The sequence below is a fragment of the Podarcis melisellensis genome (assembly GCF_964234715.1).
Source record: "Podarcis melisellensis genome assembly, chromosome: 5".
NCBI classification, from domain to species: Eukaryota; Metazoa; Chordata; class Lepidosauria; order Squamata; family Lacertidae; genus Podarcis; species Podarcis melisellensis.
This window is the reverse complement of record NC_138537.1, coordinates 22,761,034-22,782,351: the sequence shown is the minus strand read 5'-3', so window position 1 is coordinate 22,782,351 and position 21,318 is coordinate 22,761,034. Positions and strand designations below refer to the sequence as shown.

Below are 21,318 nucleotides of genomic sequence, written 5' to 3'. Positions count from 1 at the left end.
AGTTGACAGCTATGTCCCCATCATCCAGCCTGGACACTGAATCCAGTGCCGAGGGCCTTCTGGCGGTTCCCTCACTGCGAGAAGTGAAGTTACAGGGAACCAGGCAGAGGGCCTTCTCGGTAGTGGTGCCCACCCTGTGGAACACCCTCTTATCAGATATCAAGGAAATAAACAGCAACCTGACTTTTAGAAGACATCTGAAGGCAGCCCTGTTCAGGGAAGTTTTTAAAGTTTGAAGTTATATTCTGTTTTTAGTGTTCTGTTGGGAGCTGTGTTCTGAGAGTGGCTGGGAAAACCCAGCTGGATGGGCAGGGTATAAATGAAATAATAATAATAAGCTACAGATCAAGGCAAAAGAAGCTCACAGAGATACTTATAGGATTCCAGGGGGCGAGAGATGTAAGGCCTGTAGAATGTGTGGTAGATTTTAAAAAAACAGGCAGGAAAATCAACTTGAGATTCATAGGTCTTGGAAGACCTTCTGATGAATGGTGGTTATGAGCAATTTGGCAGTTGAAGGAAACTGGGACAGATGTGGGCCTGGAAACCTTTCCTCTTTGTGGTCATGGGACTTGCTGTTGTCAGTTCCAAATACAATGTGGTAACAAGCAACTGCACTGGTAGTTACCTCTCTTGTGCCTTCGGGACTCAGAGCAGCAAAGAAAATCACGGTTTCTGTCCAGTGCATGCTTGGATTTCCATTGTTAAGGTAGCATCTCATGCCAACATTAGCTGCCCTTTCATGCTCATCTGGGAAGTGCCGGTCCTCCACTGCCAGCTTCACTCTGCCTCCAATGTTAGCCTGTTGTGCTACATCTGCCATCACCTGCTGTCCACTGGTTTTAACCCTTGCCATCCTGGTTTGTATCTTGTGCTGTTCCCTTAGCCACTTACCCTACATTCTTCTGAGGGCAAGAGGACTATTCTACCCATTGGCAAGAAGAGATGCTGGAATGAATGCTGTCCCCCCCCCCTGAGCCCCCCTTGAGGACAGAATAAGTGCCAGTGAGAAATTAACCCATTCTGTCTCTGTAAATCAGAAAGTACCTTAAAGGTTGAATTTCCCGAAGAGGGAAAAAAAGGATACATTGGTGATAGTCAGGACTTTGGTGCCATTTCACTTAGGTGAGTGGTTTGTTTAAGCTGCAGGCATAGTTAAAGAAATGTCTTTTTAAAGGCAGCTATTAAACGGGGCAGAGGGTGAAATTATTAAGTAAGGTGTTTTTAAAATAATAATAATAATACACATAATGGGTTGTGTTGGACAATGTGTGTTGTTGCAGTTTATTAATGCAACATGCTAAATAATGTACAAAGCCAAGGAGAAATAAATAGGCTGAACTAAAGAGGATGGAGATGGAATACATATCTATCTTCCCCATTAAACCATTATCACATTCTATCCTTGAATGCATCTGCTTCTCCAGCAGGGCCACATACAAAGCATTTGTATACATTTGGTCTCTAAAGAGCTCCACAAAGCATGCATAAGCTATCAAGCTTCACACATCTGTTTGTATTGATGCCGTGCAAATGAACGATAACTTCATTTCACACTGTCACTCATGGGGACTGTCACTTGTCTTGAGTAAGAAATAGTAATTGGCAAATGCATTATCATTCTTCATCACAGATTAGTGTCACTAGATTATGCATGAGCTTAAACGTTCCTTGTTTTGGTGTTTTGAGATTATCATTTTGAAGTATTCTGAAATCGGGGTAATCGAAAACTTCTTTTCATTGTATGCTTTGCTAGAATGTATAAGTGTCCAACCCATATCTCATTTTCACTTTCAAAAAACTGCTGTGCCTCGCCTTGAATTTCTTAGCTTGAAAGGAATCAATGAGGGCTGTGATGGAACTGGGAACAAAGAATTCTTAAATAGCATTGAAGACGAGGGCTCTGGTGTCCTTTCTCTGAAACACACACACACAAATACACACACACAAACACACACACACACAACAGAGCAAATTAGTTACAGAACTCTGCTGCTCTCTTTAGGCAAGCCCTTTCTTCATGATTGCAGCCAAAGCAACAAATTGCCTGTGAGTGCAGCATAAATTTGGGGACAAGATGATTAGTGGGAAGCCTGAGTGATAGCACTGTGGCTTCTTCCATTTCCTCCAGTTAAATTATACAAAGTAGAATATGTATCATTGCATTTTCCAAGTCATAAGTTGAGGGATTCGTAAAAACAAAATAGAAGCCACATCATGATCCCAACAGATACGTCCCATTGCAAACAACAACAACATGTGCATTTTATTTATTTAAGGTATTTATATACAGTACTGCTCAATCATTAGAATTTCTAACTGGTGGATATAGAAGCACCAGATAATATTTTACATTAATGGGGACATGCTAATTAATAAACGTGCAATCAGCTTTTAAGTATGTGTAACAGAAACAATTTCATGGTCTCCTGCCCCTGCAGCTCCCTACCCACCCTGTGTTTTTCCCCATGTCAGATTTCAGAGCTCTTTGGGGCCAGGGGCCTGTCCTGTACACTAGTGTACCACCAGTGTACCACCACACACACTGGTGGTGGTATACAGATAAGTAGTCAAATAATACTTGAATCAAGCCTCCTTCTCAGGTACTCTGTTTTAGGCATTCAGCTAACTGAAGGAAAGAAGCTGGGGGAAGAGGCCGATAGGCAGTGCTGTGTAGGATTTGCCAGAGCAAAGAGAAGAAATGTGGGTTGGGAAGGCTTGTGTGGGAGGCCTGCGTGTGCATTCTGGAGACCAGCCCATCTCCTTTTCAGCCAGCTGACCTTTTGCAGAAGTATCTGGCAAAGCTGCTTCTCAGTTTCCACTGCTTTCAAGGAGCTGAATCTTCAACTATGCAGGGTTTCTTTTTTATTATTATTAATTGGGGCTTTTGCTTATACAAGATTTCCTAATAAAAATCACGATTCTCCCCCCTTATTTTTGTAGTTAAAAATAATAATGGGGGGACTTTTGCTTGGGCTACAAAGAGCAAACATATATTTTATAAATGGCAGCTTTTTAATTTTTGCAAACATTTGTAGTTGGTGCTATTTGCTAATACTGATTTCTCAAGCACTTTGCGTATAACAGTTACTTTAACATTATTGCCAGTTTTGCTCTTTATGAGGGTTAGCCTGAGAGGTTGGTCCAATTCAGGCGCAAAGATCTTGATCTGATATCAGACCATGGTTTATTGGACCAAATACAAGCATTGTGGCCACACACAATCCTCCCTTCTTGCATATGCCTCAATGCAAGATTCTTGAAGTTTGTTCACCCAGTTTCCATTATATCCAGACTGGGGAAAATGTGTTTTAACCACTGCCAACAAACTATGAAAGCAGGATCTGTTCACACAGGCACTATGCTAAGTTCTCAACTCCATAAATCACAGTTCATTCAAGCGAGATAGTTATATATCTCAACCAGGCCATAAAATCCTGCTCATGACCATCCCATGAACTTCATTACTTCAGGAGGGTTTTGATCCTGGATTTTCACATTCTAAAGCTAAAATAAGTGACCTGTGTGTGTGTCTCCTCCCCCTTCCCACACGCAGGCTATATTTGAAGTTATATCTTCCGAACATTCATACTTGCTCAGTCTGGAAATCCTGATCCGGATGTTTAAGAACTCCAAAGAACTGGGCACTACAATGACCAAAACAGAAAGCCATCACCTTTTTTCCAATATTGCGGATGTCTGCGAAGCAAGCAAGAGGTAAGTTTTAAACAGAGGTCCTTCCCCTTTATTCTGTTTATGCCCAAGAACTTTTATACACTTTCAAGTTGTTAAGGGGAGTTCAGATATCCTCCCACACCCATGCTTTGAAAGAATGTGTGAGGGGATGTAAGGTTCCATAAGCTTCCCTGTCAACACTGCATGTGGTCCTCTGGAAGATCACACATTTGGCCAATGTGTGAATGGGCTCTATGCATGTAGAGCCTTTTCAAATGCCATCTGAATGTTCGGATTGTGGGGAGGGGGTGGTCATGACCACTGCATGCTTTGGTCATGTGGTGCCTGTGATGCCTTTTGAATCCATCTTGCATTATTACAGTTGGCAGTTATCATTGCTAATTCTTTCTTAGTGCATTTAGTTCAGTCTAGGGAAGAATAAGGGATGCGTGTTAAATCCTGTTGAAATCAATAGGACATAGGCCTGCGGAATTGCATCTTTAAGCTAAGGATTTTATTGTTTCTTAAAATGGAATGCAATACTCTAAAAATGATTGATCTTTGAAGTCGTGTTGTGATATATATCATTGCCCTGAAAGATATTTTAAGAGATTGTGTTGTTTTTTAAAAAAGGCTGTGTATATGTTGCACATGTCCTTTAACAATGGATTACTAATGTGTTGCTGTAAAAAGTGGCAGGTGATTTCCTGCAAAATCTGAACAACGTTAGAAGCTTTGACAGATTTCTTTAATTAAGGCATTTCTGGTTTGGAATCTCTGTATCTCTTCTGGTTTGGAATCAAGCAAAGAGTAGTTTCCAAGCATTTAGAGATGTGTGGGAACAAGATTCACCCAAGTTAAACCCCTGTTGTCAGTGATTCAGTTGCATTACAGCAACTTGAAAAAATCGCGGTTGTGAAATGTTTATACTTGTTGACTCTCTTGTTTCAAAACAAGTTTGGGGAATTAGTTGTTGCTCCTTTGTGATCTAAATTGAGTGTGTATAAATTCCTGTGCATTTATAATCTTTTTTGGACAGTATTTCAGATTTATTCTTTCTTGTTTTATGGGCCATTGATGTTCAGTGGGGTAGATAGTCTGTTTAGGCTGTCATACTAAAAACACCCAGCATAGTAAGTCCACCAAACATTGTGGGACTTAACTTCTGAGTAAACATGCATCAGATTGCACTGTGTATTGAATGATATAGCTTAATTCTAGGAACATTGTCTTTCTCTTCCCCATACATTACTTGAATTGTTTTATATAGATATGGAAGATAAGAATATGAAAATTAATATGTGGTTGTTATTAGCCTTTGAGTAGTGGGTGCATGTCTTGTGGTGGGAAAAAATGGTCACATGAAGTCCCATCATTTTAAGGCATAAAACCTGTTTATGCCAGGTGTCCAAAACTTGCCTTAATTTAAATTTACTCAATATCTCTGAGGGTTTTTATGTTGTTTTTATTGTATTTTGTATCACAGATGTATTTGATGCCCTGGGCTACTTTGGGAGGAAGGGTAGGATATAAATTTGATAATTAGATAGATGATAGATAGATAGATAGATATAGATAGATAGATGATAGATAGATAGATGATTGATAGATAGATAGATAGATAGATAGATATAGATAGATAGATAGATAAATATACTGTCAAGTGTCTCCATCCATAGAAGAGAAGCAAGACACTATTTAGATATTGGAGGAAACACAATAAATTCCAAACAGTTGATTCCTGCGTTCTCAGTCCCAGGCTTTGCATATTAAGCCACACAGCATCCCATAACTTTATCTTGCTACTCTTGTCTTTCCTAAGTCCAAATATTTTGGGTTCTTGTTTGACGTGCAGTTGAACTTCATTAGCTTAATGTCGCTGCACTATTTATTTTTTTCCAGTGCCCTGGCTGCAGCCAAAATGGCTCTCTTGTTCTAAGAGCAATTTATCATCTTCACAGCTTTCTCCAGTGTTACTGTCATCAAAAGAAATGGCAGAAGTATGGTTTGCTGTAGTGTATTTAGTGATATGTAGCAAATATAATAGATGCCATTCGTTAAGAACGGATCAGTGTTTATGCTACCCAGTACCAGTATTTAAAAAGTCATATCATCCTAAAACAGTCTTTTTCCAGCTGGTGCCTTACAGATGTTTTGGATTACAGCTCCCATCATCCCTTTCCGTTGGCCGTGCTGACTTGGGCTGATGGGAATTGTAGTTCCAACATCTGGATAGGTAGAAAGTTGAGGAACACCGGCTCAGTGCTGACAATACTGGCATTTTATCTGTCATTTCCATAACATCCTACACAACACTATGCAAAGTATTTCACACTCTTTATCCCCAGAAGAACTATTGATTGTTCTGATTTTACAGGTGGGGGACTGAAGCTTAAAGTAAGTGAATTAGCTAGAGCTGACGATCTGGTAGTTCATGGCTGAAGTAGGGCTTGAACATGGATCTTTTTGTCTGCCAGATGATGGAGATTCCAATGGTAGAGGTCAGGGCTCTGGTAGTACAGTGGAACCGTGGTTACTAAACGCCTCCGTAGTTGAATGTTTTGGCTTTCGAACGCTGAAAACCCAGAAGTAACTATTCCGGTTTTTGAACGATTTTCAGCAGCCAAATGTGCTACGCAGCTTTCATTTTGAGTTTCCCTATTGTATTGAGGCTTCTGTATTGAGTTTTCAGTTAAGAATGTTTCAGTCTTCCGGAGCGGATTATGTTCAAAAACCGAGGTTCCACTGTACCTGGATGGGTGACTGTCTGCAGACTGCATGATGGAAGAAAGGTGGGATATAAACCTTAGAAAATAAATAAATATCACAATTCATGAAATTTACACTGATGTGAAATGTTCATGCCATCCGTGTTAGGTGGCATGATAGTTTCATGACTGGGCTATTAATTGAATATGGTTATTTCTCTTTTTAGATTATAGGTTTTGTCTTGGTTTTATTTGTTTTCTCTGGGGGTTTTTAAGTTCTGTATTTCTGTCTTTCTGACATTTGTTTGGGTATACAAAGTAATGTGAAAGTAAATAAATAAATGTAAAATCAACAAAGGGTGGTGCTGAACTACATTTTACTCAGTGGCAGATTTTTTGAAATTCATGGACCTAACCAAGCCATGTTCATTAATTTCACTGGGTTTACTCTGAGTAAAACAGTTGTACTGTAAGTGATTTTAATATTAATTTAAAACAATGTGAATAGAGATAAATATTTGCTCTTCTTTCTCAAAATACTAAGACTCATGGTCACTTTCAGTAGATTCCAAACAAACAAAAGGAAGCTTTTCTACGTGGTTTACATAATCAACTTGTGGAAATTGTTACTGCAGGGCTATATAGAAACATTAAATTGGAAACAAAGCCCATATTCCACAGCATCCTATGTCTTCTCTGTGACTGCTTGATTGACAGTACCATATAAGACCAAACGTCTCATTATTACATAACAAAGAGTCCCTTCACCTACCTTGCACAGAAAATCAGCCTTTTCTGTGAAATACAGAAAAGGATATGACATGGTCTAAGTACATCAAGTTCTCTAGTTGCAACAACTACAGTATAATATTTGTCCTCAGGCACTGACTAATGCTGCAGTGCTTAATCAGTTAAGTTACTGTTTACCTTTTCTTAGTGGAAACTTGTTGTACAGGATAACATTTCATTTGGCATCTTCCGTGAGTGGACAGTTACCTCATTGTGCCTTATCAGTTCATCTCTGTCCTACCCCAGCACCTAACTATAGAAAGACGGTGTTTGCTTCTTTGAAAGGAAATACTATTTGTCCAAGTCATTAGGATCTGTGAAGTTTTTCTAGGTAGCCCATCAGTTGTTAACAAAATATGCAGATGATGGGGTCCAGAGAAGGATTCTTCTTAGAATAAATTATAAGCTCAAACAAAAATGGCTGATCCCTGGCCCTGGCCAGTTTAGCACTCCGAGGACCTGGCCGCCCTACTCTCTGCATGGGTTTGCTCTCCTTGTTTCATGACCTAGCCCTACTTCGGTGACTTGGTGGAAGAGTCTTTTACTCCCTGGTTTGGTCTTGAACCCTTTTTCTAAGGAGGACTGTGTGCTGACCCTTCAGCTCATGGGTGTTGTGGATGCTGTGCGTTGTGTAGGCTCTTCTTCCTTTCCTCTGTGTTGTGCTCTAAAACTGCTTGTGAGCAGCATCAGGAGATTCAAACACCAGACCTGTATTCTAGGCTGGGTAGTGGCAATAGCAAGGTTGCTGCTGGCTAGGTCACTGCAGCTTACGGAATGGGGGCTTTGTGGAGTCGCTTTGTATGTTGGGTGTTGTGATGCAGGATTTGTGTGCTGGTGGCATGTCCTCATTGTTGTGTGGCTGTTGTCTTCGTCTGGCTGTGGGCTGCTTTTGGCCATTGTTGCAGGCACTGATAAGTGAGCTTTATTGATTATGCTGTCTCCCCCTCCTCAATTAATCTGCTGTTTGGGGGTCTGCTGTTTGGGGATCCCCCCCCATATTCCCCCTTTTGGTTGTAGCTGTAGTTTGGAGTGCAGGATTGCTAACTGTCTTATTTATTAATTAAATTTATATAGTGCCCTTTCTTCCAAAGGAGCCCAGGGCAGCTACTAGAGTATGGGATTGCTCAGTAGTGGCTAGCAGGGAGGCACATCGCTGCAGATCCTGACTTCCTTCTGGTGGCATTGCTGCTGTGTACCAGAATGGTCAGAGGGCAAGGCATAGTGGCTATTTTGAGGTCAGAGCAGTTCAAGCACATTGGTGGAACCAATTAGAATCATAGAATCATAGAGTTGGAAGAGACCACAAGGGCCATCGAGTCCAACCCCCTGCCAAGCAGGAAACACCATCAGAGCACTCCTGACATATGGTTTTCAAGCCTCTGCTTAAAGACCTCCAAAGAAGGAGACTCCATTAGCTCTGACCTTGCTATTGCTCTGCCCTGTCCCTCATTGCTCTAGCATATGTACCGGTAATTCTCCCCTCCTTTTTTAACACAATGAAAGTACTTTAAATATTTTTAAATTAGTATTTTTTGTCTGCTTCCAGGTATTTTCAGTCAATTCAGAGTGCATTTAGCAATTCCTGTTTAGGCAAGCACTTTATTCTCTTTCACAATAAGCTCCCAGCAAAACAAAAGCGGCGAACTTCCCTTCTTTTGGCTCAGTTCCAGTTTTAACTTCAGTTAAATTACACCTGCGATGTCAAAAATGAAGTGTCCAAAACAATTATGTCTTGTATATTTTCTTTTGCACAAGTTATCCATGTGTTGAGGTTTTGCTTGTGCAGGGGCCAATAACTATCTTGCTTAAATCAACTTGGGGAGAGATTAATATTTAGCTATGTGTAGTGGGTTGGATGTTTGCTTGGGGTTTGAAGCGTTAAACTTGACACACTTACTCACTGACCTCCACTAAAGTTTTTTTGGTATCTTGTAAAGAAAGCAGTGCCCAGTGGTGGACAAGAAGGTGACAGATTAAATTTAATCTGAATTAAAGTGGTGCGATCCTTTCTAAGCGTGCAGTTTAAACTGGGTATTTGGAACCTGTGGCCCTCCAAATATTGCTGGACTCCAGAAAATCAGTCCTAGGTAACTTGGCCACTAGCCAGGGTTGTAGCGCAACATCTGGAGGAAAACAGGTTCCCAGTCTCTGCCTTAAAAATAAAAAGCTTCGATGGTGTAGCTTAAGGTATGTCAACTATGTTTGCTTCCACAGGCATGATTGGCATGTTAAACTCTGCATGTTAATGTGGTGATAGAATCACCGCTCAGTAGTTTCCTGAGCTTGCAGCGATCCTTCTTCACCCTGCAAGGACTGGAGATGCCTCTAAACAGATAATTACCATTGCTTCTTTCAAATGCCTGCTTTCTCCTCAGCACTCCCATTCAGTCTCTCTAGCCTTTTCATGTGCTTCCCATACTTACTATTCTTGACAGTAAGCACTGTTACAAATCTTTTTCATATATCTTTTAGGGAGCAATCCCAGGTTTCCTGGAGAGGGCAACTGTGGAGGCTGCTGAACTTTTCTGTTGTCATCAGACAGGCAGGCAGTCAGTCAGTCAGTCAGTCAGTCAGTCGGAGAAGGAGATTCACTGCATCTTGATTGCTCGGGGTTGAATGGAGCCGGTGGCTTCTGGAAAACTTTGGTTTTCCCTGACAAACCAGCCAGAAAACTTTGCCAGCTCTGGAGTGGCATCATCCGTGGTGGTAAATAGAAGGGGAATTAAGAAAAAAACTAGAGATGGAAAAGCAGTTCATCCATCATGAACTCTCCCTCCTCAGATCTCCGTGGTTTTCTCTGTTTATATATCTGCAGTGTCCTAATTCTACTTAGTAAGATTGTCAGCTCCATTTAAACAGCTAAAGTCTAGTGTTGGTAGTTTATCCAAGACTAGTGAATGTTACATGTGGTTGGTAAGCTAACCATGCTAATCTAGCTGACCATTCAGTCTCAGTGACAAGTTGCTGAACTATTTGCAAAATTATCTGAAATAATCAAAGAGTTATTAATTATTTAGATAATGACTGTGCACCTTTTGCACGGATGTTTTAGTTATATAATTATTTCACATTGTAAACACAAACGGGCACACACACCATGCCAACTGTGCCATGTGTTAAGAGGAGAAGTAGTAAAAACAATTGTTTCAGTTGTTTACTAATGTTTCTGGCTTGTAATTTTGTGCTTCCTTTGAAAACGTTTCAGAGTGTACAAAGGTGTACTGACAAAGGTTATTATGTTTTATCAAAGTGCTTTCAGTAGGGATTAGGATTGCAATACGATCATGTGTCGTAAAAGAAAAGCTTTTGTCACATGGTGAAAAAGGTTGCTATGGAAACCAGCTCCGCCTCCATTGCTCTGTTACTGGGAACAAAGTTCAGAAAAAGCTCGTGCTTTTATCCCGTTTACTGTGTAATATGTACAGATGAGTCCTAGGAATTTGAATCCCTGCTTTATCTAAGGCAGAGAATTTAGTAGCTGCTGTACCTTTTTATGGTTAGGTGTGTGTTTTTAAATAACACTTTCTTGAGCCACTTTTAGTTTTCTAAATTGAGCAAAACACCACTGAGTTGCAACTGAATTGTATAAGTGGTATGGCATGAAAGTAGATAAATATTCCATTCCTGTTAGGTTTAGATAAGTATTGTGAAATATGTCATCAGTTGGTCATGTTAAATATATTTGAAAGAGTGCAGCCTTCGGTGTAACTTTGCCAGGTCTTCTTGCATTGATTATTTTTTGGTGCATAAGAAGAATCTCTTATCAACTGGAACTGAATGGAATTTAGTGTTCATTAAAAAAACACCAACAACCTTGTACACTTTCGCTTTGACCCTGCAATAGAGATTTGGGTGCAGAAATAAGTTTCTGTGTATACAGGCTGTATTAAATTTGGGTCTTTCAACTGAATTTGTAAAAAGGAAGCCATTTGTGGTCATTTTGTAGAACTTAAGCGTTGTACATCGTTAGTGTATAATGAGAAGGCTGCTTTTTTCTGTGTGGACTGTATTGTAGAGTGTTGCAACATAAGAGGCCCACATGAAAGCAAGGGAAAAGAGAATTTATAAACAGAACGAAAGTTCACCAAAGGTCTTGGAAGAAAGGTTGACAGTTTTAATCAGTTGTTATAAAGTGTATGAAGTTACAACAAATGTCAACCTGTTTTCAGTTTCTTTTGAACCAAAGTTTCCATTCTGAAGCCCATCACTTAGTTCACCATGTGCTTTGGACATGTCCCTAGCACATGACAGATGACTGGTGACAGGCAAACATAAATAGTAGACACCTGGTTCTTGCAGAGCATTATACTCATGAATGTACCCTTTTGAAAACACTTGTTTTTATTTTTGTTGGCCCTAAACTTCCTGTTAGGAACTGAACTCCCATAAGCAGCTTCTCTCAACAGTACCTTTTAAAGATGGGGCCACACAGTATCATGGGAGTGGGAAACCTATGGACCTACAGATGTATACTCTGATACTGTAGCCCTTCAGATCTTTCTGGACACCCACACGGTATCATGGGAGTGGGAAACCTATGGACCTACAGATGTATACTCTGATACTGTAGCCCTTCAGATCTTTCTGGACACCAGTTCCCATTAGCCCCAGCTTGCATGGCCAATGGTCAGCAATCATTTGGCTGATATGATTGCTGGCTGGGGCTGATAGGAACTGGTGTCCAGAAAGATCTGGAAGGCTTCTAGTATCAGATGCCAAAAATGATAGCTCCCTCCCTCGCTGTAAAATTCAGATCAACTTTACCCGGGTGATTATAAAGATGCACATTTTCTCCCTCCTTTTCTGCATCATCATTTTGAGGTTGACACTGGAGACATGTGAACAATATGCAACGAAACTACTGCAGGGGTTTCCCAGGTGGGTTAAACAAAATGGGATGCATTATCACCAGCAAACTCCAGTGTTTCAGAGGGAGGGCTAGATACAAGACCCATAACAGCTTTGCTTGCTCACCCAGTGCATATGCTGTAGAATGACTATGACATTAGTTGTTAAAATCCATCTCTTGTTCAGAAACAGCATACCATGGTCCAGTGGCTGACACAGCCCTCTTTACTGCAGTGGGAGAAGTTGCTCCAAACCGTTTTTGATACTGCAGAGATAAGTTTGTGAATGTGGAGCTTTGTGCATGCATCTAAGATCTTATTTTATGCAAGGAAATGCTGGATCAGAACCATGTGCTTCAGCGTTTCTGCTTTAAACCCAATGAAACACTGAGGCCTCTGCATTGGTGTTTATTGAAAAGAACTTGCAGAGCAACATATTGACTCCATAGTAAAGCCCTTCAGCAAGAGCTGGCTAATTAAAGGAGAAAACATTTTAGATGGGTCAATGGAGCATCATGGGAATAAGCAGAATGAGTTAGATTAGATTATTACACAGCAGATACTTATTTTAATGAGGAGATAGATGGGGAAAGAATATGCTGTCATGAACTTGTTTAGTTTAAACTTAAATTAATCTCATAACCTTCTTAGTGATAAGAGGAAAGCACTTAAAGCAATCCCTTTGCATTGTTAAAAGGGCTTTAGACTCAATTTTAAATGGACCCATAACCGTTATTACGATATCTTATCCCCAACCAAATTGCTGATCTTTCCTTGTTGAACTATTAACCAATGTTTAGATGCACCAAATTACTTTTAAGAGAAAAGATTATTTATCCTGTGCTTTCCTGACTTAATCTCAACTTCCTACAAACTGCTCCTCTCTGAAGACATTACATAAATTTTATAGCCAGGATAGTTGTGCTTTAAATTCACAATTGTTTGAATGTCAAACATGTCTTCAGATCATAAAATGTCAAATAACGAAACCAATTTCTTCTCCAGTGTAAGCAAATTTTTGCCAATAGAGCATATGCCAAAGTGATAGTTCAAAACTTTCGGTTGTTTGCTTAAGTCAGGCATGGTCAAATTTGGCCCTCCACCTCTTTTGGGACTACAACCGCCATCATTCCTAGCTACAGGAGCAGTGGTCAGGGGTGATGGGAATTGTAGTCCCAAAACAGCTGGAGGGTCAAGTTTGGTCATGGCTGGCTTAGATCTACCAAATGCAATCTACATACACAAACAGGTCTCCCACTCATAGATCTGTGGTACTGGAATAGCCTGCTGTCTGGGGTGGCAAGTTGAGTCTGTGTGGTTGGGTTGAAGTCTGTGGGCAAAAGCTGGGAAACGAAAAATTCTGCATAAACAACTGCTCTCATTCATATGGCAGCTTTGATCCTTTGCTACTGAAGCTGCTCTGTATGCTCTGGTAAGGCCATCCTACTACCATTGGGAAATTAGCAAGTCACTGTAGAACTGAAAACAGCAGTACTCTTCTGGAACCCATAACACCTGGGTTTCTTTTAAAGGTTCTCCTAAATACAGTAAGCTGCCTTATACATGGGACTATCTAGTTCAGTGTTGTCTAAATTGATTGGCAGTGGCTCTCCAGGGTTTCAGATTGGAGTTTCTTCCAGTTCTACCAGGAATTGCTAGGGTTTGAACCTGGGACCTTCTGCTGTAAATCAGATGTTCTACCACTGAGCTGTGGCTCTTCCTTCCAAAAACAGCAGTAATTCACTAAACACAACTTGTGGATTTGGTGCTTGGCTATGCATCATCATCATCATCATCATCATCATCATCATTACAGTCATGGGCAGCAAAAACAGGTCACTGTTCAGCTCCTTGTACTTAACATTTGGCTTGGTGCACCATAAGTTGTGGCTTGCTCTCCCACTATTTAAGTAACATATAAATTGTTATGTACTGAAGTTCTGACCCTGGGCCAGCAGGGGGATACTGTAGATACCGTATTTTTCGCACCATTGGACGCACTTTTTTACTTTTAAAAAGTAAGGGGAAATGTCTGTGCGTCCTATGGAGCGAATGTGTGGTCCCTGGAGCCAAATTGCCGGAGTGCGGCACACTCTTGGACTGGTCTTTGGTAGTGGTGGTGGAGCCGCGCTCCCCTGCCGGCAGCCTCGGCTTCCCCCTGCAGCCCCGGGAAGCTTTGGAGCAAGGGGAGGGCTGTGCGCCCATGCCCCGCACTCCTGGGCTGCTGAATGGGGGCGGGGGTGGGGGAGCCGCGCTCCCCTGCCGGCAGCCTCGGCTTCCCCCTGCAGCCCCGGGAAGCTTTGGAGCAAGGGGAGGGCTGTGCGCCCATGCCCCGCACTCCTGGGCTGCTGAATGGGGGGGAGCCGCGCTCATCTGCCGGCAGCCTCGGCTTCCCCCTGCAGCCCCGGGAAGCTTTGGAGGAACGGGAGGGCTGTGCGCCCATCCCCCGCGCTTCTGGGCTGTTGAATGGGGGAGGTGGGGAGAGCCTCACTTGTCTGCCGGCAGCCTCGGCTTCCCTTTGCAGCCCCGGGAAGCTTTGGAGCAAGGGGAGGGCTGTGCGCCCATCCCCCGCGCTTCTGGGCTGCTGAATGGGGGCGGGGGGTGCTGCTCTGCCAACAGCCTGCCCTTCCCCTCAAGGTTTGGAGCAGTGGGCAGGCTGTGCGCCCATGCCCCACACTCTTGGGCTGCTGAATGGGGGTGGGGGGTGCTGCTCTGCCAGCAGCCTGCCCTTCCCCTCAAGGTTTGGAGCAGCGGGCAGCCTGTTCACTGAGAGAGGGGAGGAAGAGGACGGAGAGGAGGGGGACCAAGAAGCTGGGTGAAGGGAGATGAGGTACCATAGGTTGCCATGAGTGGAGAGTCATGGTAGAGGGCAAAGGAGAGGGAGCAGTGAAGGGGAGAAATTGTAGACGTCCCCTGAGGAGTTTGGGTGAAAGGGATGGAGAGGAGGAGGCTGGAAAAGGGGACTGTTCTGCTTGGGGGGGGGGGAGAAAAAAGTGGGGAAAAGGAAAGCCTCCCAAGCCTGCCACTGAGAAGCTCTGCTTGGCTGTTTCTTGACCTTAATTCAAGTAAAGGGAATGTTTGCAAGCAGCTGGCAGGCTGTTCGCTGAGAGAGGGGAAGAAGAGGATTGAGAGGAAAAAATGTGGCATTAGCAATGCTTTGGATGGGTACGAAGATGGTATTTTACATGAAGATAGCGAAGAAAGTGATGTCAGTGACTGTGAGCAACTGAGCTTCATAAATTCTGACTCTAGCAGTGATGAGTTCTTGGGGTTCACAGAAGACTAGAAGAGTACTCAAACCTTAAAGTCTCTCTTCATTTGTTAATGACAGTGATGATGGTTCTTAATGCCATTGTTGACTGCTGTTCACTTTACATGGCTGTAATGTGATTCTGATATACCGGTTGTTTATTAAATACAGTAGTTTATACAACATTTGATTCAGAATATTTTTTCCTTGCTTTCCTCCTCTAAAAACTAGATGCGCCCTATGGTCGGGTGCGTCCAATGGAGCGAAAAATACGGTAGTTATGCAAATGAAGGATTGAAAGTGACGTTCAGTGATTGGATGGATACTGTAGATAGTTATGCAAATGAAGGATCGAAAGTGACGTTCAATGATTGGATAGTTTTAGAAAGTTGTTACAGTAACGTGGTACTGGAGCTCTATATAAGCAGGCTGACTGAGCCCTTCAGTTCAGTTCTGTCCTGGCCTGTGAATAAACAAGAGCTGTTTGAAGAATCGCTGTGTCGTCTGATACGTTCACCCACAACTTAACACAAATAGTTGCCCAGGAGTTATATATTGATATAAAGTCAATTACTTTAAAAACCTACAAATAGCAACATACAATAAGTAATATAAGAAATAACACACAACCAGATATTTCAAAGATTAGAATCTAGCGAAGCCACAAACCAAACAACAGCAGTCTTCAAGGAAATAATAGGAATAAAGGTATAAAAAGTCCACTTGGCTACAGAGAACAAATTTCATGGTTCTTTTTTGCAGTAGCGGAAACATAGGAAGTAGATACATCATGTTCTCTAGATAAGTGCTGTGAAGTTACATTTGAGTGGAACACTTACATTCAAATTTCTGCATGGTGTTTATATTATTTGAGGACTTTATATTTTCACTGTGAATAAAATAGCATAGAAAATATGCAACATTTTATAGAAAACATGTTTTCATCTCCATTTGGATCTGTTTATCATAAAAATTTTGAATGCATTAGCAGTTCAGTTTATACGATTCATGAATACTTTACACCTATATTTTCATTTTTACATAGAAGCAGTACAATGGGTATATTCCTTGAACCAGAGGCGTGCAAAAATAAAAAATACAATCTGTTTCAGTATGCCATTCATATTCATTGCGACTTTGATATAAATTCATTACAATTTCATTAGTTTCGTAATTCAAATTCAACTTTGCTACATTAGCTATCTTTGCTATACATTGTGTCATTTTTGTACATTTTGGGGGGGGAATGGTGACTACCATTTTTTTTCGGTGGGGGAGGACAGTGCACAGAAACAATACAGCGTCTGGAGCATGGGGAGGGGGTGGGTGGCAGCTGCTAGGAGTAGCTACTTGTTCCTGTTGCCACTCAAGGCAGTTAATCTCCCATGCCCATCCCAAATGGTACAAATAAGCAAGGAATGGGCTCCATTCAGTTTAAGCTTTCCTTTATTCAAAACGAATTCATAGTCCTACATTCCTTTTGGTTCAGTTCCTTGTAATGCAGTCAGTGAAATATGTTGGTTTGTCATCTGTATTGTGGTAGCTTATTCATTTATCTTCCATTCTCTTTCTCTCTCTCACTCTCTTACACACACACACACACACACACACACACACACACATGAACACCAATTTCTACTGGCAATAAAAGCATATGTATGATTTTCAGAGAAAGAGACAGGTCATGGCTCTGGCATGAGATTCTATAGGCTGTTCTAGTTATCTCTGTACTGCAGCATATAATTATTTGGTTATGAAGTCACTTAAAGACCTCTTAGCCTTTCAGATAATATACTGATAAATTATGTTTTGTAAATTTGCTCTGTTCCATTTTAGGTTCTTTAAAGAGCTTGAAGCAAGGCATCAGAATAATATCTTCATAGATGATATCAGTGATATTGTGGAAAAGCATACCGCATCAACCTTTGACCCTTATGTGAAATATTGCACAAATGAAGTCTACCAGCAGCGAACACTTCAGAAACTACTGTAAGTAATTGAAGTTGCTATTTATATCATGGGTATGCAATCTTTTTTTATCCTGATGAGCCCATTTCCTTCTGTAAAATCTTCCAGTGGGGCCACATGGGTGTGGTGAGTAGAGCCAAAGGCAAAGCAACAAATGTAAATTTTACGTTTCTACTATTGGGTAATTCCAAGACAAGCAAAGAAGCATTATAAGAGTTCAGCAGCATATTCCAGACAGGCAAAAACACTCAAGGAGGCCAAAAGGTAGGGCAAGTAAAGAGTATAGCCTCAGGAGAGTCCCAGGGACCATATACAGTCAAACCTTGGTTCCCAAATGGCTTAGTTGCCAAACAAATCGGCTCCCAAATGCCACAAACCCAGAAGTAAGTGTTCTGGTTTGCGAATGTTTTTCAGAAGCTGAATGTCCGACATGGCTTCCGCTTGAGTGCAGGAAGCTCCTTCAGCCAATTGGACGGCACTCCTTGGTTTTTGAATGGTTTTGGGAGTTGAACAGACTCCCAGAACGCATTAAGTTCGAGAACCAAGGTACCACTGTAGAGAATTCTGGAGGACCACATTTCCACCTGGGCCTGAAGTTCCCTTTTCCTGATAAATGAAATAGCCCTTTTAATTCAAATGTTTGCAACTTAAAAGGACAAGGTCTGAATTAGGCAATTAATTATTCATAATTCATAGTTCCTTAATATGTTCTGCTTCATTCAGCAGAACTCACGGCGGGAGGTGGGTTGCACTAGCTGCAGAGATCTTGATTTTGCTCAAATCCTGCATTTATTACTGGAGATTTGAGAGATTGATAACACACACACACAGAGGAGAGTTCAGATGATAATATTTTGACTTAATATGCCAAAGCACGAACAAGCCTTTGTCCAAAAATGGCAAGCAAACTCCAAAGTTCTTCAGTGAACTATATTTTACTAAACCGGAAGAAGTTTCTAGTTAATAGCTTCAGAACAAAAGTTGGGATATTTAGCAAGCTTTAAATCATGATTGAATATCCCTGCCTTGTTCTGAAGCTGCTAACAACACTTTTCCAGTTTGGTTGGAATGGGACACCATAGCTAATGGAAGGATGGAGTTCCTGGTTTGTTTACTGGTTTAGGCAAAGGGAATAATGAAGGGTCTGTGCACGTAGGCTAAAAACTCATTCATGTGTCAGCTTATTGAGCAGAAATTCAAATGTGGCCATAGAGTTGCATGTTCCTTGCCTGTAAATGGTTTCTATAGATGCAAAATGGTACAAGGCATTGAAGGAGTTTCCAGCTGCTGATCCTCAAACCCCATTTCTTCACCAGTCCTTCCTCTTGCTCATCTTTCCCTACAGCCTCTTGTGAATTTGTCCTGTAACAAACAAGAGAGGAAAGTAGTTGAGGAATTTGGTGAATGAAGGACCAGAGCTCTGCCAGTCATAGTAGACAGTACAGAGCTTGATGGACTCAGTGTAAGGGATCTTTCTGTGTTCCTTAGTTCCTATTAGTGACACAGGAGAAGCAGTGTCTACTGTTTCATGATGCATTTCCATGTATAGAAACAGGAAGCTTCCTCATACTAAGTCAGACCATTGGTCTACCTAGCTCAGCATTGTCCATACGAGGTTGGGGAATCTTAGGTACAGAAAAGCATTAGCACAGTTTCTGGGAAAGTACCTGACAAATCACCGAACAAAAAATTCATAGGATTCATAAGTAACTTTTAAATTAATTCTCTCTTTAAAATTATTGTTGTTTTTGGTTAGGGCTACAAATCCAGCATTCAAGGAAGTATTGTCGCGGATTGAGTCCCAAGAAGAATGCAGAAACTTACCTATGATTTCTTTCCTCATTCTCCCAATGCAGAGGGTCACGCGACTTCCGCTGCTGATGGATGTAAGAGCGGCATATTTCAAACCGTATATCTGTATTTAAAGTTGGTTTTAGAAACCATGTTTGGCTGCTGCCACCACCATTTTAGCTCAGCTTTTTTTTTTTACTGTTGATTGCCTTGTTGTTAAGAAAAAGTCTAGGTTTTCCTATTCATTTTTGGCATGAGTGTCCATTGCACCGGGTGCCCTTATTTGGACATTGTTAACACCTCATGTCTGCTCAGGCATGTGATCGCTGGTCTGAGGGAGACTTTCTGCTGGGCAGCCTAGGTCCCATCAACCTCTCTGGGATTTAGGTATATTAACTGTGCGTTGGATTGCAGTCATTGTTTTCCCTGCACTCTTACCAGTAATGGGCTTTACTTCTGTCCCTGTATTTGATGTTTCTTTGATGAAGCATGACTATCAATAGTTACTTGTCATGATGGTCATAACTCCATGCTCAGATGCACCATGCTTCTCAATACCAGCTAGGAACAACTGTGGGACAGGATTATTGCCTGCTTGAGGGCTTCCTATAGGCATCTGGTTGTCCACTGTGGGAAACAAGATGGCGGCCTAGAAAGGCCTTTGGCCTCATCCAGCAAAATTCTTTTTATGGAATTATTATTATTATGGGAATGTCATTACACTGGTACCTAGGGTTACAAACACCTCAGGTTACAAACACCTCAGGTTACAGACTCCACTAACCTGGAAGTAGTACCTCGGGTTAAGAACTTTACCTCAGGATGAGAACAGAAATCGTGTGGCGGCAGTGCGGTGGCAGCAGCAGCAGGAGGCCCCATTAGCTAAAGTGGTACCTCAGGTTAAGAACAGTTTCAGGTTAAGAACAGACCTCCAGAACGAATTAAGTTCGTAACTAGAGGTACCACTGTATTTACTTGTAAAATACTGAAGCAATGGCTTTTATAGCTGAACGTCGCAAAACAATTCTCAGTTTAAGAGGGGAAATTATGTGAAATAAGTTTTCATAGCAGTTTCAAGTAAAAAATAGTCAATTTTAAACCAGTTGTCATATGTCTAAAGTAATGCTCCATCAACTAGGATGTAATTAGGAGAAAGCACTAATTTACTTCTGTGAAAGCACTCTGTTGAGAACTTATGTAAAAGGCAGTCAAATTTAAGAAATCTAAAATATAGTTCTTAGTCATCTTAATTGCTAACATTCCCCATTTTAAATAAATTGCTGCGCATCAGGGTTTCAGCCTTAACAACTGATGTGAAAAAATTGTTTCGTTGAGAGGTGTTTCCCAAAATAAATCCTCATCCAGACACTTCAGAGTATTTAAATTTCATTGCATATAGCAAACAGAAAGAGCTGAAATTTGTATTTGTTTAGAAGAAGAGGAACATTTCCAACAGATACCAGAATAAGACACTTGTCTGATATAGTAGGAGGGAGTTCAGGTAGGTGCTGCTACACTGAAGGCCTGATTCTGACAGCAGAGCTGTATATGGATTTGCACACCTGTACCAGCACCTTGAACTTAGCTCAGAATCTATTTAGCAGCCTATGCAATAATTTCAGCTTTGGCATAATTGTGATAGCAATACATTAAACTTTTAAAAGGATCAAGTGTTTCACAAAGTTGATACCCTCTTTACTTCAAAAACTTTACTACTGTCCCTGCTTAACGATAGAGGCAAAATCTAAACTGCAAAGGTCTGAGTAGCTCAGCAGGAGGTGGATCTCCTAGCTCCATAACTCTCTATACCAATCAGCACTAGGTCTGTTCTTCATGAAGACCTTTTCGTTGTAATTAATTTTGCTCAGGTCTGTGTGCCAGAAATTCAGGAATCATTATCCTCCGAACTGCATTCCGCCTGTAAAAGCAACATACTGCAAGGGAACTGTTTAATATAGCGTTTTGGCTTCTCTCACAAAAAAACATACTACGTCCCCCTCGTCATTAGAAACATATCAGTGCAGGATGTTTGCTTTGGTTCTGCTTTGTTTTCATAGCTTGCTAATGAAAGCAAGTCTACAAAATGTTGATGTAACGACCAGACTCCTTTTACTTTTATGGTGTTCCTCAGAAAGAGAAATTTTTGAATTACATTTGCTATCTCAGAAGTTCTGAAATGCAAATATATTGGTGCTTCGCTAATGAAATACTTGGAATCAGTTTCTTGTTAGAGTTGGCATTGGGATGGGAAGGAGGCATTTCCATCTTGGAAGTAGAAAGGAAGGGAGGG

The 21,318-nt window shown here is 41.3% G+C and overlaps 1 protein-coding gene across 1 annotated transcript in view; it reads left to right on the top strand.

Annotated features, from left to right (window-relative positions):
* Positions 1-21,318, top strand: part of ARHGEF26 (Rho guanine nucleotide exchange factor 26) — a 65,740-nt gene that overhangs the window by 22,106 nt on the left and 22,316 nt on the right. The window contains exons 6-8 of the mRNA XM_081910904.1: positions 3,557-3,717; positions 17,106-17,258; positions 18,994-19,123. Coding sequence (XP_081767030.1) covers positions 3,557-3,717; positions 17,106-17,258; positions 18,994-19,123 — 444 coding nt within the window. The remainder of the gene's footprint in view (positions 1-3,556; positions 3,718-17,105; positions 17,259-18,993; positions 19,124-21,318) is intronic.